The sequence below is a fragment of the Montipora foliosa genome, chromosome 13 (assembly GCF_036669935.1).
Source record: "Montipora foliosa isolate CH-2021 chromosome 13, ASM3666993v2, whole genome shotgun sequence".
In the NCBI taxonomy this organism is placed as follows: Eukaryota; Metazoa; Cnidaria; class Anthozoa; order Scleractinia; family Acroporidae; genus Montipora; species Montipora foliosa.
This window is the reverse complement of record NC_090881.1, coordinates 32,406,474-32,422,956: the sequence shown is the minus strand read 5'-3', so window position 1 is coordinate 32,422,956 and position 16,483 is coordinate 32,406,474. Positions and strand designations below refer to the sequence as shown.

Below are 16,483 nucleotides of genomic sequence, written 5' to 3'. Positions count from 1 at the left end.
TAGGACAGAGGCCAGGCCAGAACTGTCTTCCCACTGAAAATGATCCAGGCTGGAATTCCCAGTTCCTTAACCATGCTCAAGTAATGCTCAAAGTTTCCTGGCAATACAAGAGCAGCCAAGGCAAAAGATACAGTAACTAAAATTAAAAAACAGGATCAGAGTTAATGTAAGTCAAGATTTGTACTGCAGCCAGCTTAATAATGTTCTTGGACATGGTTTGACAGTATACTTTGGTTTTGATGATAAATGATTGCAAATTAAAAAGTGACAATTTGGAACCACACTTTTACATACTCTGTCTGGTGTTTGTTACCCAACACTTCCATCATATTCAAAGAAAAGGATGTGATGAGTGAGAACACAAAAGGATGCTTTTTAGTGCCTTAGATGACCCCTGCTTTCATATTGTCCACACTGGCATCAAATAAGTCTTCAAAATAGAGAAAGCTGGAATACACAAACTTTCAAGGTTTTATGACAAGCACAAGCCTCCAGTTAACTTCCATTTAAAAGGAGTAAATTGGAGATAAATACCGGTAGTAATTATTGCAGTGTAGCTGTTGCATAAGTACTTCAAAAAAACAGCTGTTCAAAAGGTGGATAATGCTATCCACAAGGTAAATTACTATGTTTATAATCCTTTGGATAGCACATGGTTTCGCTATGACTTATCCACTAGATAGTGATTTATTCAGCAGATAGCGCTTATCTATCCATCGTTTGAACAACTGGGGCCAGAGTATTTGCAAACAGTAGCAGAATTTCCGTAAAAATGCCTCTCTTGAGTTTCAATTGAAACTACAGCTGAATTATTTTCTCTGGTAGTCTTTTAGAACATGTTCTCTCAACATTTGCAAGGGCATGTACAATGTTATTTGAGTTAAACAGTGATTACCTGCTGTCATTGCCACTCCTGTTCCGCGATGAGTGATTGACAGCATTGCAGTTAGTTGGGGTCTGAACGACAAAAGAAATTCAGTTGTAATAAGATTTACCTCCATTCTGGCACTTCTTTGGTTACAAGGTGTAAGTGAGTGTATGTAATATGCACTCTGTATTTTATATTTACATTAATTTATATTCATACCATCAATATCCCCAATTTTCTTGCCCACTATGAAAGTGTAAATATCTTGGTCTTCTTATTTTAAATTAACATGACAGTGGCCAACTCGAAAGCTATTGCTCCCTTGGCCACTGTACACATGCTCCTTATTATTTACTTAGAGCGAGTTTCAATCCAGTGTCGTAAAACCAAAACCAAAGTAATTACTTTAGCCAATCAAAAACGACGGAGACAATCCAGTAAACCAATCAAAACTCAAAGAAATCACACATAGCTGACACAAAGCCCGGGAAAATGTGCTCACGCAAGCAACTTTTGGTTTTGGTTTCACTTCTGATTTATTGAAAAAATGGCGCGAGAACTTTCAACCAATCACTGAGTGAAGTAAATGCAAAACCAAAGCAATTCGCTAATTACTTTCGACACTCAATTGAAAACCGCTCTATGTGCATATGTATCTTTGTTCTCTTAATCCTCTTATATCTTTACTTTGCTAATTACTCTTCAACAGTGTGAATAAAATTGACTTAATTATTAGAGTGTAATGTGAAGTGCTAGGTTTCTATCCATATAGACCATGTGAGCGTTCACCCTACTAATGGAATTGGGCCTACACAAGGACAGAGAAAAATTCTGACCAGGGTGGGAATTGAACCCACGACCCTTGGGTTAGATCACCGCTGCTCTACCGACTAAGCTACAAGGTCAGACGGGAGCAGGTTGTGGGAACTTGTACAAGTACAAGGAAGGGTTACGTTTTTGCAAACGTTGGCCATGTAGCACTTACTACTACCCTAAGCCCTTCCTTCCCCCCCCACCCCCCCCCCCCAACCCTTAACCCCCAAATTAAACTTCTTACTTGTATATTGTTAGATGTGGGGACATAGGTCTTTTAAGACGAGAATTTTTGGACCAAAAGTCTTCTTGACTGCGAACCAGCGCCGTAGTGGTGATTGTCGTGCTTGCCGTGTAAAGAACAAAACAACAACAATTAGAAAGAAAGATAGAGACGACGTGCATTGCATCACAAATCATGTTACCTGCGCATTAACAAACACGATGGTCGAAAACATCTTTTATTGAGCACTGAAGAAATCCTCGCAGAGTTCCTGTGTAGTTTAACGTAGCTTTTATTAATTGAACTTCAAATAATCTGGGAAAATATTGCGCTCATAACAAACCCCTACCTCAACAGAGCCGCCATTCTGTAAATACTGTCGCGTTGCATCATGGGATCGAATAATCAAATAATTTATAATGTTCACTTTGTTGGAAAAACAGCAGACAGACAGTTATAAACAGACGATAATCGTAATAATTGTCCTTAATTTTATTTGATTATAATTCTTTTTAATAAAGTAACGATTCATGAAAATAAGCACATCTTTCACCCATAAGGCCAATGGTACTCCGATGCATGAAAACTTGCACGACTGATGGGAAACTGGATCGGCTGTCAAAACAAAATGGCTGCTGTTTTGCTACCCCGTCTTTTCCTTGGGAAAATTAGCCATTTAGGTAACAATCTCTTTCTTTAAATTACGTTGTATTGATATGTCCATCAAATATCATTTCGCCTTTTCATTTTTTTCTCTTTTACAGCGAGCTCCCTTGGACGTCCTGTGTTTACGTCTTCTACAAATATTCCCGGGACAATTTCGTTTGCTCCCAGAATTCAAAGTGGTATGCCATACAAACACTTACATCATAGTTCAAAGTCGCAATCTGTGTTTTTCCCTACAAATACTTTGGTTATCTTTGTTTTGTACCATATCTTGTACGGCCAAGTATTACAAAACTTAGTTACTGGATGAAACCTTGCCACCTTGGACCACTATTGTTTGCATTTAGCGAAGTTCTCATTAATAATTAATTAAGATCGAGTCAGAAGACAACAAACGTTATTAGGGGGGCAACCCTAAACCCAGGAATCCGGAATCCAGATTCCGGAATCACAGGTCATTATTTTACCAATACAGAGGGTAAAAACTATCCTAAACATTCATAAAAGCTAACCTTAGGTCTAATTAGGCCTAAACAAACGTTTTTAGGCCTAAGGTTAGTTTTTATGAATGTTTAGGATAGTTTTTACACTCTGTATTGGTAAAACAATGACCTGTAATTCCGGATTCCGGGTTTTAGGGTTGCCCTTATTAGGGAGCCTAAGCATGCGCGTTTTTGAGACACAGACAGTAACCGGAAGAGAACATTTAGCGTGTCCGGACCGTGTAGTCTCCCAGCTTTTTATACTACTCAAGGCTGCTGCCTAAAAAAATTTTAAAGGGGCCCTCAGAGCTAAACGCTGAGAACTTAGGAGCCCAACATATGAAGTGAAAGGTGTTGCTGTGAAAAATTAAGGCGCCCAGAGCCATTCTTTGGGAGCCCCAGGCTACCGGGCTCCTGTTAGGCAACAGCCTTGCTACTTATCTCTAATGGAGAAAAGATACTCAGCAATGTGAATGTGGTTGTGTGAGGGCAAGTTAAAAGTGAAAATAGCTCGCTTCCGGTTGCCGTCTGCGTCTCAGAAACGTGCGTGCTTAAGCTCCCTATTCTTATTAAATGACCAGACAATAAGTGGCAGGGTATTCTGTCAGCATCATCATCATCATCGTTTTGTTTATGGTCCATCGTTTCCCATATTTTGGGGTTGGACTTGCAACAATCCATCTGCATCTTGCCAAGTCCAGCGTCATGCTCTGCTCAGCACCCAAGTCAGCCAAATCTTGCCGGCACTGTGCCTTTCCACTGGTCTTCCTCCTGGGATCTCCTTCTCTTCTCCTCTGTAGATATGCTAACTTTGATTGCAGTTGGGACTATTCAATAATTGTTATTATTATTTAAGTCCACACCTCTTGATGGATGGATTAAAGGCCCACATTTGCCCAAATGTCATTGCAGTCGTTTGTTTTTGTTTTCAAATGACTGCTTGTCCAAATGTGTGTGTGGTCTGATTGGCTGAATGCACTCAGGGAAATCACACGGGAAACAACAGGTCAGCTATTTGGGTAAATTTGTGTTACATTTGATTACAAAAATCAGTGATATTACATGATGTCATGATGATGAAGTCATCTTGACTTCTTTTTCATAAATGTAATAGTCGTTTCAAGTTTAAACTAAGTGGTGTTCATAACGTCAGCCAACAAATTAGTGCATGCGATTAAGTGTTCTAAACAAATACTTTCACGAATTGAGTCTGTTTGTGTGTTTAACTTTCGCTTCCTATCCTGGATGAAAAGCATTTCGCAGATTAGACAGTCAAGCTTTCCCCGACATTTCTTCAAAATAGAGAACTGCTTCAAAGCTCGGGTTTGAAATTCCTGGCTGGCAACCTTTCAATTCAGTACATGATCAATCAACAACATCTCTTTTTCTGAGGATCCAAGGAACATGTCTCTTAACAAAGGTGATGTCCTGGTCCTGACGTCCTTGAAAATGAAGTCAAAATGACTTGATCGAAACGTTGTTTTGTAATCAAATGTATTTCAAAAAGTTTTTTGCTTTGAATTTTGTTACATGAAATTTAGTCACAGTATGCAATGACTTTTGAGCGAATTTGGGCCTTTACACCGTAACAATTTACCCCTTGAGAGAAAGAAGGTAACATTGCAACGCAATGACCCCCTTACAAAAAGAACAAGTTTTATGCATACCACCAAAAAAGAGCCATGTGGCACAAGATCCCTCCAAGAAAGTCATGAGGTCAAGAGATGCACATTGGCTTACCCCCTTAGAACAGATTCAGGCAAATGCTCTTTGTAGACTGTCATCTCTGAATACAAAGGGAAGGAGGGAGGGAGGGGTGTAGATATTAAATGAAATGGCCAAACATCCTTATGCTAAAACATTGGTTTTTTTTTTCTCTGTTTGACTGTTGTTTTTTAGTTTCAGTGTTGCTGAAGAAAAAGGTTCATTCTTCGGCAAATCGTAAGACTGAACTAGGTAAGCTTGAATGTGCAGAAATTGTCATGTAGTCCTTTAAGAGCCAACTTGCTTTCTTTAGAAGTGCTATAATTTTATTGATATGTGATGGTAACCTGAATTTACTCAACAGAAATAGCTCCGTCTCAACCCTCAAGCCACTGGAAATTTGAACGTTATTTCAGTGTTGCCTTGGTAACCCTCATTCCTACAGGAATCATTTACCCATCTGCTGCAGTGGATTGGGCACTAGCTGTTGTTGTACCAATTCATAATCATTGGTAAGTTGGTTACTTTTCAATTACCTATTAGGTTTTGAAGAAAATGTAACAGCATGAAATCAGAACATTTCTATTGTGGCTCACAGGTTTAACAACCAGGAGGGATTCTCAAAGGCAAAGTGGATTTTATAAGTTCAAATTAATGGCTCTTGTTCTAGTCTTCTCTGATAAGGACGATAAACCATAGAGTGTGTCTCACAACCCTTCAATGTTCATAAACCTGTGGGACCTAAAAGAACCCACGTGCACATTATTTGCAAAGAGAAAGGCTTGGATTTCCTGGTGTAGTGGTCTGTCTTCTGTGGTGTATCACAGTTGGGAGGGTAAATGCTGGGAGATATTAGCTACACCAAGCTAATCTAAAATCCGAGGGTAAATAAAGTTGTATTGGTGATCCACCCAGTGTTTTATTTTGTGATTTAAATTAGATACTCCTAATTGAATGTATTCCAATAGTTTATGTGGCTATTGATATACAAATCAAGTTATTGTTCTTGTTTGCAGGGGTGTTGGCCAAGTTTTAACGGACTACATTCATGGTTCAACAATGCCAAAGCTTGCTAAGGGTCTATGGCTGGCAGTGTCCGTCTTGCAGTTCATTGGCCTCTGTTACTTTAATTACTCTGATGTTGGTATTTGCAAAGCTGTCAGTATGATTTGGCACATGTAGACAATGTGAATAAGATTAAGTACTTGACTCTTTGTGGAAAAGAAAGTGCTGAACAGTCAAATAGTCCTTCATTTGTTTCGGCCCAACAAAGTATAAAACAGAAGTCTCTGCCTTGTCTATCATCAGTTCTGTTAGGAACATGTACATGTGTTAGTGATGTTTACCTGTAATTGGCTGGATTCACTGAATTATTTTCTTGACATCTTGGTTGACTTGGTGAGATTAATGTACCGGTAATTCAGCATAAATTGGAAGGTGCACATGCTTGGTAATTTTCATATTTTTAGGGAAATCAATCACTTATAATTTATCGCCTAAGTGACTAAAGATACTTGGCATTGTTAATTTTGAGGTTTCTATTGTTTGAGTACATCCATCAATCAGGATGTCTATTCTGCACACAGGGGGTAGGGGGGTAGGGGGTGAAGGGTACCATAGCTAAAACAACCCAAACCTTTACAAAAATGCTAACCATAGGACTAAACACTATGCTTTAGATAACATTTAATCCCAAGGCTAGCATTATGTAAAGATTTGGGTTGTTTCAGCTATGGCACCCCTAATCCCATACCTCCCACCCCCTACCCTCACCCCTATCCTCTACCCCCCACCCCTGGAATAGACATGTCATCCATCAATCCCCAACAGGAGAATTCCTTATATTGTCAGTAGTAGTCTTTTGTCAGCGAAAATGTCAAGAAGGACTGACGTGCTCCAAAGGGATTTTCCTTCCTTCTTTATACGGAACCCATGCTAAGCAGGCTAGCTTTAAATATGACATTAAGTTCACTTGAAAAGTACCGGGAAAGTAGTATGCATGATTGTCAATTTGGCTAATTAAACAGCTGATTACCTAAGAGAAGTCTGTGATACTTGAACAATAAAATTCTCATTAATATTACAGTTCAGAAAATTCACCCTCAGTTAAGGACAGGGCCTACTATTGCTATTTCGCATATGTTCTGCGCATCTCGAGATACTTGGGTCTCCTGTGGGTGGTGCTTACTAATTCAGGGATATTTTTACAGGGTTTAAAACTATGCAGAGAACGCAGAACTTAGCAAGTGCTCTTGGTATCCAAAAAGAAAATTGGGGTAACCATGCATTTTTAAGAGATATTTAAGCTTAAGATCACCATACATTTCTTTGTATTTTAAAGCTGTTTACAAAATTAACATTGTCAATGTTAATTATCTTTGTTTCAAAAATGTACGGGTACCCCTAGTTCTCTTTTTGATTTCAATAATACTTGTTAAGATCTGCTTGTCTCGCATGTTCATAAACCTCGCAAAAATACCTTTGAATTAGTGGTTACCGTCCTTTAGATATTGGAAAGGACATATCCTATTAGTTTAAAAATAATTGTGAGAGTAAGGTTTCATGGTATTACAGTGCTTGCATGTCCACCAGTGTGACTTTAAGTTGGCAACCAATAGTGGTTCTCCACTCATTACCTAATCTGTATTTTTTTGTGTGTGTGTTAATAAGTGCACAAAAAATTTCAATATCTATTGCCAAAAAGTCAATCCTGCCATTCAAATCTTTCGCCTTCCGTCTCCCAACTCCACTCGGGTCATTTTGTCACGTGCCTGGCCACTCAGTTTTCATACACCTGTTCATATCCGTGAATTTAATTCCTGTGTGAAACAAAAGATCATGCAAGCAAATCATGGCAATTTTTCACGGTAGCTGAGATCTCAAGAAAGACAGACGCTTATTTAATAACGAGACCTCAAGAAAGTAATCTTTTGTAGAAGTGAGAGGCGGTATTTTGAAAAGAATTGTCGACCCGCTTCAGATCAAGAAGTCGATCGAGGAGTCATCAACACACTTAGGAAATGACCAAGAAATATTCTCTTATTTTGTCAAAACTCCTTCGTCAAATCAAAACAAGATTCGAGATAGGACCGTCTGTATAACACAGATATGGAATTCGACCACGTTTTGAGGATTATTGGGGAATTTGGTCCACACCAGAGGCGTTTATATGTGCTTCTTAACTTATCACTTATTCCCGCTGCTTTTCAACTTTTGCTGCAAGTTTTCGTAGGCGCCGAGCCGAGATGGACTTGTTCAGGTTCCTCGACAAATGAAACGTGTAAACGCAATTCATCAGTTTGTATAGAGACTGAATACTCTTCAAAATCTTACACCATCGTTGCAGAGGTAAGAATATATAATTTATTTCTCAATTCCTATTTCTAACAAGTTACATTTTAATTTGAACATTTGTGCGTCGAAAATAAAATCGCCTTAAATTTAAAATTTGAGGCAATTTTTAAGGCCTTTTTCCGAGTGTAATTACGTTCAATACGCAATACTCACGGACATTTGTTTAGCTCAGCTTATATATATTTCGATATCACCATGGTTTTGTTTCGGCTTTGCTAAAATTTCTTGTTTTGTGATGAATTCATATTATCATAAATAATCAAAAAACAGCAATTAAGTTCATGCAGTATTGCGTCGTGTAGTTTTAAGGTGGCTTACGACAGTTTTCCGAAGAAAAAGATCAAAATTTTGAAATCTGTGAAATTAAAAGCAACAGGATGTCTCTTCTGAAGTATAATAGTAGCTGCAATTGATGTAAAATATAATTTTACCTAACAAATAAATGCAAATAAGGGGAGAAATGCAAAATGTAGTGACCAAGCTCTTGGAGGGTGGAACTGGCTCTTTTTTTTCTCAAATCCTAGCCATACAAGCAGGCCTAAAATTTTGGGAATTAATAAACAGTATGAAGGCGAAATTACAGTGCAATGCGCCTTACCGTGGCCACCTAACAAACTTTCACATTTAACAACCCACGTGTAAATATGTAAACTCAACAACCCATGCAACAGTGTTCAAATTACAACCATACGAACTTTGCAAGGAGGCGTGACTGCCAATGAAATTCACACACCTGGATTGGGGGATAATTTGTAAAAAACTTTGTTAGGACTGGCCACGGTAAGGTGCATGTCCCACTGTAAAAAGATCTGTCAGACAATTTTTCAGTAATTATCAATATAGACAAAAATTGACTTTTTGCCATTTGCATAAAAGCTGTCGGACAGATAATTTAACTATTTATTTTTATACGATTATTTTTTCTCGCTAAGGAAATCCTGAAATTTCAAGGTGGGATCATACCGCTAGTTTTTGAGAAATGTCTAGTTCCCAAGGTGGGGTCCTATAGCTACATGTAGGTTTTGGGAAATGTCTAGTTTCCAATTCCCCCTCCAGGAGCTTGGTCGCTATATTTAGCATTTTCCCCTGATTTGCACTTCTTTGTTAGCTAAAAAAAATTGCAGTGACTATTACGCTTCAGAAGAGCTATCCTGTTGCTTCAAAATCTTGATCTTTGTCTTTGGAAAACTGTTACAGTAGTAATTAAGCCACCTCAAGTGGATGATGAGCAATAGGATATTCTAGAATAAATTTAACCTTTTTAAGAGTCTTGTAATTTGTTTTCAACCAAAAAAAATTGAATAGAATTGGGGAAATGTTGGTAATGTGCATTAAAAAAAGTTATCTTTATTGTTACTGTACTCTTTTGCCCCTGAGGGGTTTTACAAATTCATCTTGCATTAGACCGGATGTTTCACTGTTAGGAGGGTTGAAATTTGCCAACCACTGCAACACTTCTTTGTTTTAAATTCGGACCATGGATAATACCAACAAATTATGTCAGTGTCAAGTCCCATAAGTGTTAATAACCACTTAATTTTTTGTCTTGGCTCTTTATTATTTTCAGCTTCTCTTTTTTTTTCCTTAATGGAGGGGCACCTCAACTGCCAGGATACCCCCTGCAGTAGATAGTAAAACCGTCTTGCATTAGAGTAAAATCTGTTGTGTTTCACTCCCAGGGGTCAGTGAGTTAAGGATACCTCAGCAAATGATCTGTTTGCCATTAATGGATAAAAGTAGTAGTTGACCTATTTGCTTAATTTTCTTCCCAGTGGAATCTTGTTTGTGAACATGCTTTTAAAGCTGATTTGGTGCAGTCAGTCCTAATGGCTGGCACCCTGTTTGGAGCTCTGATACTGGGTGCGTTGGCAGACAAGTACGGAAGGAGAAAGATTTGGTACATTTCGTTCACTGGACTTCTATTGTTTGGTTTTGCAAGCTCCTTTGCACCAACATACAAAATATATACTTTGCTCCGATTTTTAACAGGATTTTTTGTTGGTGGAGAAATATTATCAGCCTTTGTATTGGCAACGGAGCTTATTGGTCCATCTTACCGAGGATTTGCTGGCACAATGGCACAGTGCTTCTTTACATTTGGACTGTTAGTCCTTCCAATAGTTTCATATCTGGTCCGGGACTGGAGAACGTTATCTGTTCTAGTTTCTCTACCATTTTGCGTTTTTATATTGTTTTTTAGGTAAGTTGATGAGCAGTTGTTGTACTCACAAATCTTATCAATAAATTAAAAGATGTTTGGTCAGATGGAAGGGACAGTAATACACAACCTGATAAACTGATTGCAATACATTAAATTTTTATCTGGCACAAAAGAAATTTTCTTGAGGCTTCAGGAGAAAACCAAAACCTCAAGCAAGAACCTCAAGCTGATATTCATTGCTTTACTTTTAATTTTAGCACATCAAACTTTGGCCATACTGTAGTATTAAATTACAGATCGTGGTAATTTTTATTCTAGGCTTGATAAATTTAATTTCAGTCCATTTGATCTTGTCTTTGATGGTCGACATCAGATTTCCCAAGCATGCAAGGCATGCACTTATAATAATTCGATCAGTTTAAATTGTGCGTCTGGAACTCTTCCCATTGGAAATGCCTTGTAAGAGATGCAGAGTGTTTTCAGAAGCATCACACATGTACATATATGTTTAGAAAGTACTTCTTTTAATTGCAGAATTGTACCTGAGTCAGCCAGATGGCTGATTATTCGTGGTCGTTTGGCTGAGGCAGAAGACATCCTTTCCATCATAGCCAGGAAAAATGGTATTGCTGTTCCTAAGGTTCTTCTCCAAGTTAGCCCTCCCATGTCTGTAGTTGGAAATCGATATGGCTGCTTAGATTTGTTTTCCAATCTGAAGATTGCAAAAATTACAGTAGTCCTGTTCTATTTATGGTAGGTGTAAAGTTTTTCTTTTTAAATAATCAATTGTTATGACTGTGTATGCAACCTGTGCATGAATTAAATTACATGATGTGTTTGCATGATGGGTATGATTGAAAGGTTTCATCATACTTGTATTCACAATTTCTCCACATTTGTGGGTCACTGTTGAATTTGAGCGCCACTGGACAAAAACTTGGGTTCATCAATAATAATGAAGACAGCAGAGGGGGGGGGAGGGGGGGGACTCCCATATGGAACAGATGGGGATGCTCGTCGGAAATTTTGAATTTAACCCCTAAAGGAGACCATCTGGGCGTGGCTCAAGCTTTTTGTGAACCCTAAAGGAGACCAATCTGGGTGTGGCTTAAGCAAATTTTGACCCCTAAAAACAAGTTAAAAAGAAAATTTGACTTCTGTTTCTCTTCGCGTAATTCTGTGTTTCTTCGCGGAGCCCTAAACAAGACCTTGGCGGCTTAAAATATTGGGGCTTTGCCCGGAACACCCTAAGTGAGACCAAAATCCAAAATTTATACCCCTATGCGAGACAACGAGCATCCCCGTCTGTTTCATATGGGAGTCCCCCCCCCCCCCACAGGAGCAGGCCCCATTTACAGTGCTAGCAATAAGTGTTTTCTCTTTCAACCCTTGCTAAGAAAACACTTTTTTCATCCAGTATTATGTAAATTTTGTAATTTAAAGACAGAACTACATTAAATTTTTTAATGTTGTAAACAGTATTTCTTTGGCTTTATTTATGGAAAGTCTCATGCCTACCTGGAGTCAGTGGATTAAGTCACTAATCTTGCAATGATGTTGGATATCAGTTTGACCTTTTACTTGATTTAAATTTATTTTTGTATTGTCTTAAGGTTTGTTAACACTTTGGTCTACTATGGCTTATCGCTGAACACTAAACATTTGGGAGGCGATATTTATAAAAACTTTTTCTTATCAAGTCTTATGGAGGTACCTGCTTACCTAACAAGTGTTTGCCTCATTAACTGGTGAGAGAATTATCCTCCATTTTAGTTAGCACCTTAAATACTGCTATTTTGTTATCTCTGATTGCGTGGATTGCTGCAAATCAGGAGATTCATGTTAATGTACAATTTTCTTGTTGTAGGGTGGGACGGCGACGTAGCTTGTGCTACTATATGATGATGGGAGGAGCAGCCTGCCTGGTTTGCTTATTTTTTCAAACTGGTGTGTTGATAAAACCTCCCCTCAGAATGTCATAAAATCGTCCAATAAGTGTCAGAGTGTGGCCTTTTTGTAAAAGCATCATTTTCAATCCCTTTCTGTTATTAATTCCCTCTCTATTCATAATTAGGTATTACCTCTTTCCCCCTATTTCAGAACTGGGTCTTTCAAAGTAAAATCCAATACAAACGTATGACTGCTTGGGCTGGCACCAGCAAATAATAAATAGAGCACACATCAATAAAAATAGTTTATTTACGCATTATTTAATAATGGAACTGTCACTGATCAAGCTTGCTGTGCCTGTTGTCTCAGCAGTTCACTTCCACTGAGAACTTCGTAATTAGCAGTAATGTATTATTTTTCTCTGCAAGAAACAAAACTGTTCTCTTGCTATTTAAGAATGAGAGCTCACCATGAGGAACCCACAGAATAAATTATTTAACTACTGGGGCCGGTTGCTCGAAGCCTGGTTCGTAGCGCTAAACCTATAGGTTTCCATGGTACATTTAACACTGGTTTAAGCACTAACCATGTTTCCAGCAACCCGGGCCAACATAAATCTATAATACTATCCCTCTTTCCTTTAGTTTTGTTTTTCATGTCCACCTTTTTTCTCAAGGTACAAAACCAACCTCCAGAATTCTAACCACTTCTTTTGCTATGATTGGCAAATTTGGAATTTCTGCATCATTTGCTGTTATTTATATTTATTCAGCTGAACTTCTTCCCACAGTAGTGAGGTAATGTGGCAAAAAATAGTAGTCATTGTTGATGTGAAGTTTGTTTGTTAAGACTTGTGCAATATATGAGCTTGCCTAATTATAGAGAAGTCTATAAGAGAATCATCCTTCTTTGGAACAAAATTTATTCCTTTTTGTATTGCTCATGTATCAAGCCTTATGCTGTGTTTGTAATGTTGGTGGCGTATATTGTTCTATCTCAATTACAAATTTATGGTATTAAAGCTAAGGCCTTGATGAAGTGATGCAAAACTGACGTGAATATTATAAACTACTTTTTTGTAGTAAAAGAGATATAAATGATTGGAAGAGTGGAAATCAAGAAAAATTGTTTTTGCATTGAACAGCAAGAGTGATGAACCATTTCCCTGAGTTTAACTATAAAACTCCCTTTTGTTTCTTCAGGAATGTTGGAATGGGTGTTTGCTCAATGGCCTCCAGGATAGGTGGCATTTGCTCGCCATTCGTGGTATTTTTGGTAAGTTTCCTTCATTGTTTTTCGACTGTTCCCAATGGGTGTGGTTGCCGTGGTCATGGATTGCTGTTCGCTTGTTCATTGGCTCTTGCGCCACGTTTGTAACCAATCAGAAGCAAAACAATTCTGACTTCTCCGCACGCGTTTTTTTTCCCGCGCTCGTTTTGATTGGCTCATTTTATAACTCTGTGCCATTTGCGATCGCCAATATAATGTCATAGACACTCAAACCCGCTCTTATCTTGTATTCTCTTTTTCCTTTATGCAGCCGTGTTTATGTACTGTCTCTTTTGGAAACTTCGTTTCAGGGTGTCTACACTCGTCCTCTTCCTATGATGATATTTGGAATGTGTTCGTTTTCCGCGGGATTATTAAGTCTGGTTTTACCGGAGACTCTAAATAAACCGCTGCCAGAAAGCCTCGAGGAGATTGGTTTCCAGGGCGTGGAAGGCATGCTATATGAACAGCTCGAAATGCAGCAGTACACTCGTGTTATGGACGCCAAAGACGATGTGTTCCAAGTAAATGATTCAGACTTTGATGAGGATGTTATCAGTGAAAAAACAACTTTCATCTAACACTTTTTTAGGCAAATCTTCTTGATGTTAATTTTTCTCAATTATAGCTATTGTTTTAAGGTTTTCTTTTGCTGTTGCTTTTTGCGCCTCTTTGTTGTATCTTTTGTTTTTACTTTCCGGCAATAAATTCGCTTAGTGAAACAGTCTAGTCTCTTGATTTTTTGTCCCAACAGGAGTTCTTCCATGCAACAACTCATAATTCATTATTACCTTCGTTAGAAGAACAAGTAATTCGAAAAACTAGATGAAGAAACTTAAGTTGAATGCAGGGAAAAACGGAAACTGCATTTTTCAGAGCGTTACGTCCCTTCCACACTACTCAGATAAATTTTAAAACGCAGTCTTCTTCATACGATTAGCCGTAGGTCTCATCCCACACCAATGCGTTGAAACGCTTACTTTTTGCTGCGTTTTTGCCAGTCATCGTTACTAAAACGCCCAGAAAAGGCCGATGAAAACGGGGACTTTCGAAAACTGTTTCAAAAGTGGGTTCAGATGAAAACTGAGCCCTTTGAAAACGATGACGTTGGGGGCGTAGCAAAATTTTGAAAACGCATTTGTGTGGATATGTGAAAGCGAAAACTTTTGAAAAGGATGACGTAAAAAGCGTGGAAAAACTCTGAGAGCATTTGTTTTGATCATTTTTGAGTGGTGTGGATGGGTGAAAGGGATCTTGTAGTTGAGGCCTTAGCGTGTCCACCGTCATCTGGCTAAATTTTGAAAACGCTACCGTCACGACAATCCTTCGAGAATCATGTGTTTTCTCTGCCCGAGTCTTCTCGAACGTAACCTTAAAATGGCGGCCGACAGGGTGACCGCTTTTTTGCTTTTATTGATATCAACACTGAATGATCTTTCAGAGTCTTAACTATTTATTCAAACTCAAGAATTGATAAATACTATACTACTATGTGTTACCAGTTTTTCGGGGTTTTTTTTTCTTTTTGTTTGTTTTTCTTCTCTAAATGTATTTCCCTTAGATTAGTTAGATTTATTTATTTCATTATTTCATTATTGATCCTCTTGTCTATTCTATTAGTTGTGTGTGTGTTACAATTAACCTTGAAAATGCAAGCAATAATTTATGGAAACTACTCTGCTCGTTTAGTTTAAAACTATTCTGAGTGGTTTTTTGCCTGATCAAAGTAATTTACTCTGTTGTATAAAACTTTTTCTAATTTGGCAAATAAATGGATGGTTGTTGTTGTTGTTTTTTCAATGACGCAACGTAGAAACAACAATTTGCGTTATTTGCTGTTACCCAAGACACCTCAAGGAGCTGAACGGAGAGTTAGACAAAACCTGTTGTAGCAGAACAAGCACAGTAAGCACATAGTGGGACAACGGATTAGTCGGTATCAGTCTGGCAGGCACTGCACTTCCCACTAGGGGCCTGGCCATTCGCCTCAAACAAAAATAAAACTTCGCACAAGCCACATTGTCGAGACCGAAGACGGTGGCGTAGTAATTAAATGCTACCAGGGCTCTCTCTACACAGCACCTTTCTTCTTGTAAATAAAGATTTATTGAGAAAAAAAGAATGGCATTTTGAGGCCGCCATTCTTCCGCTAAGCCCTTATGATGCGCATGCTTAAGATGTTTTCAAGCACTTTTGTCACCAACATCCCTCTTTTCTAAAAGTACATACCTTCTTTTTTTTTGTGGTGCATGCTGACCAGTAGGAAAGAGGGCTCTAAGGACGAGAGCATTGCTACCATTTGAAGTCAAAGGACGCAACGGCACGCCACTTCGCGCTATCATAAGAATTTCACGATTATTCCATCTTGTTAACGTTATCAAAACGTGCAAACTGTCAAATAACGGGATTGGAACGAAGGGTAGAAAATAAACGGTCCATTGTTGTATGGATGGTTGATAGTTGATTCTGTTGAAAGATAAGTGCTACACGGCCAACGTTTGCAAAAACGTATTTCTTCGTTGTCATTGTTGTATGCCCACGTTGTCGTCAAACCTGAAATTTGGTCATTTCACTTTGGAACCACAATGTGGCAACTGTTCGCCACCCACTTAACCTCCCGGGGGGGACTGTCTTCCCCCCCCCCCCCCCGGCTTAAACTTTCAACCATGTTGAAACATGTTGAATCGATACTTCGCATTGTCGTTGTTTGCACTCGTCATTTCAAGGGCAGCCAACGAGAATGTAGTTCAAAACCACTTAGACATAGCATTGTTGTTAAACGTATTTTAGCATTTAAGCGGTAGATATAGGCATATTTTTATCCCCTAAACATTTTTTCATCTGATAGGGATCAGAACTTACGTTTTCGAAAATTTCAGCCAGAAAAAGGACTCCCGAAAATTCTAGACAACCTTTTTAGGGTAAAAATCCGTTTAAAATGGGCAATTATACCCTTTTTTAGATGTTCGAAAATCCTAGGACAGGCAGGCAAGCAAGAAATTTTACAACAAATGTTCCGAAAGTTCTAGCCGGATCTCAAATCGTCTTCCGAA

The 16,483-nt window shown here is 38.5% G+C and overlaps 3 protein-coding genes across 3 annotated transcripts in view; 2 read left to right on the top strand and 1 right to left on the bottom strand.

The window, feature by feature from the left end:
- The window catches only part of LOC137982089 (succinate dehydrogenase cytochrome b560 subunit, mitochondrial-like), a 3,654-nt gene extending 1,334 nt beyond the window's left edge, over positions 1-2,320 (bottom strand). Inside the window, exons 1-5 of the mRNA XM_068829136.1 lie at positions 2,254-2,320; positions 2,107-2,175; positions 1,926-2,027; positions 896-957; positions 1-136 (exon numbers count right to left, since the gene is read on the bottom strand). The exon at positions 1-136 is cut by the window's left edge and continues 28 nt beyond it. Of these exons, the coding sequence (XP_068685237.1) occupies positions 1-136; positions 896-957; positions 1,926-2,027; positions 2,107-2,175; positions 2,254-2,297 (413 nt within the window). The 5' untranslated portion in view covers positions 2,298-2,320. The remainder of the gene's footprint in view (positions 137-895; positions 958-1,925; positions 2,028-2,106; positions 2,176-2,253) is intronic.
- A 126-nt stretch (positions 2,321-2,446) lies between these two features.
- LOC137982090 (succinate dehydrogenase [ubiquinone] cytochrome b small subunit A, mitochondrial-like) lies at positions 2,447-6,841 on the top strand. The gene is made up of 5 exons (XM_068829137.1): positions 2,447-2,584; positions 2,669-2,749; positions 4,952-5,008; positions 5,121-5,268; positions 5,773-6,841. Exons 1-5 carry the CDS (start codon positions 2,503-2,505, stop codon positions 5,936-5,938), a joined length of 534 nt encoding a protein of 177 aa, XP_068685238.1. The 5' UTR covers positions 2,447-2,502; the 3' UTR covers positions 5,939-6,841.
- Positions 6,842-6,983: 142 nt separating this feature from the next.
- On the top strand, positions 6,984-14,152 carry LOC137982084 (solute carrier family 22 member 15-like). Its single transcript, XM_068829130.1, has 8 exons — positions 6,984-8,104; positions 9,883-10,310; positions 10,806-11,024; positions 11,885-12,019; positions 12,139-12,218; positions 12,838-12,958; positions 13,364-13,436; positions 13,742-14,152. The coding sequence occupies exons 1-8, from the start codon at positions 7,865-7,867 to the stop codon at positions 14,009-14,011; spliced, it is 1,566 nt and encodes a 521-aa protein (XP_068685231.1). The 5' UTR covers positions 6,984-7,864; the 3' UTR covers positions 14,012-14,152.
- Positions 14,153-16,483: the final 2,331 nt, after the last annotated feature.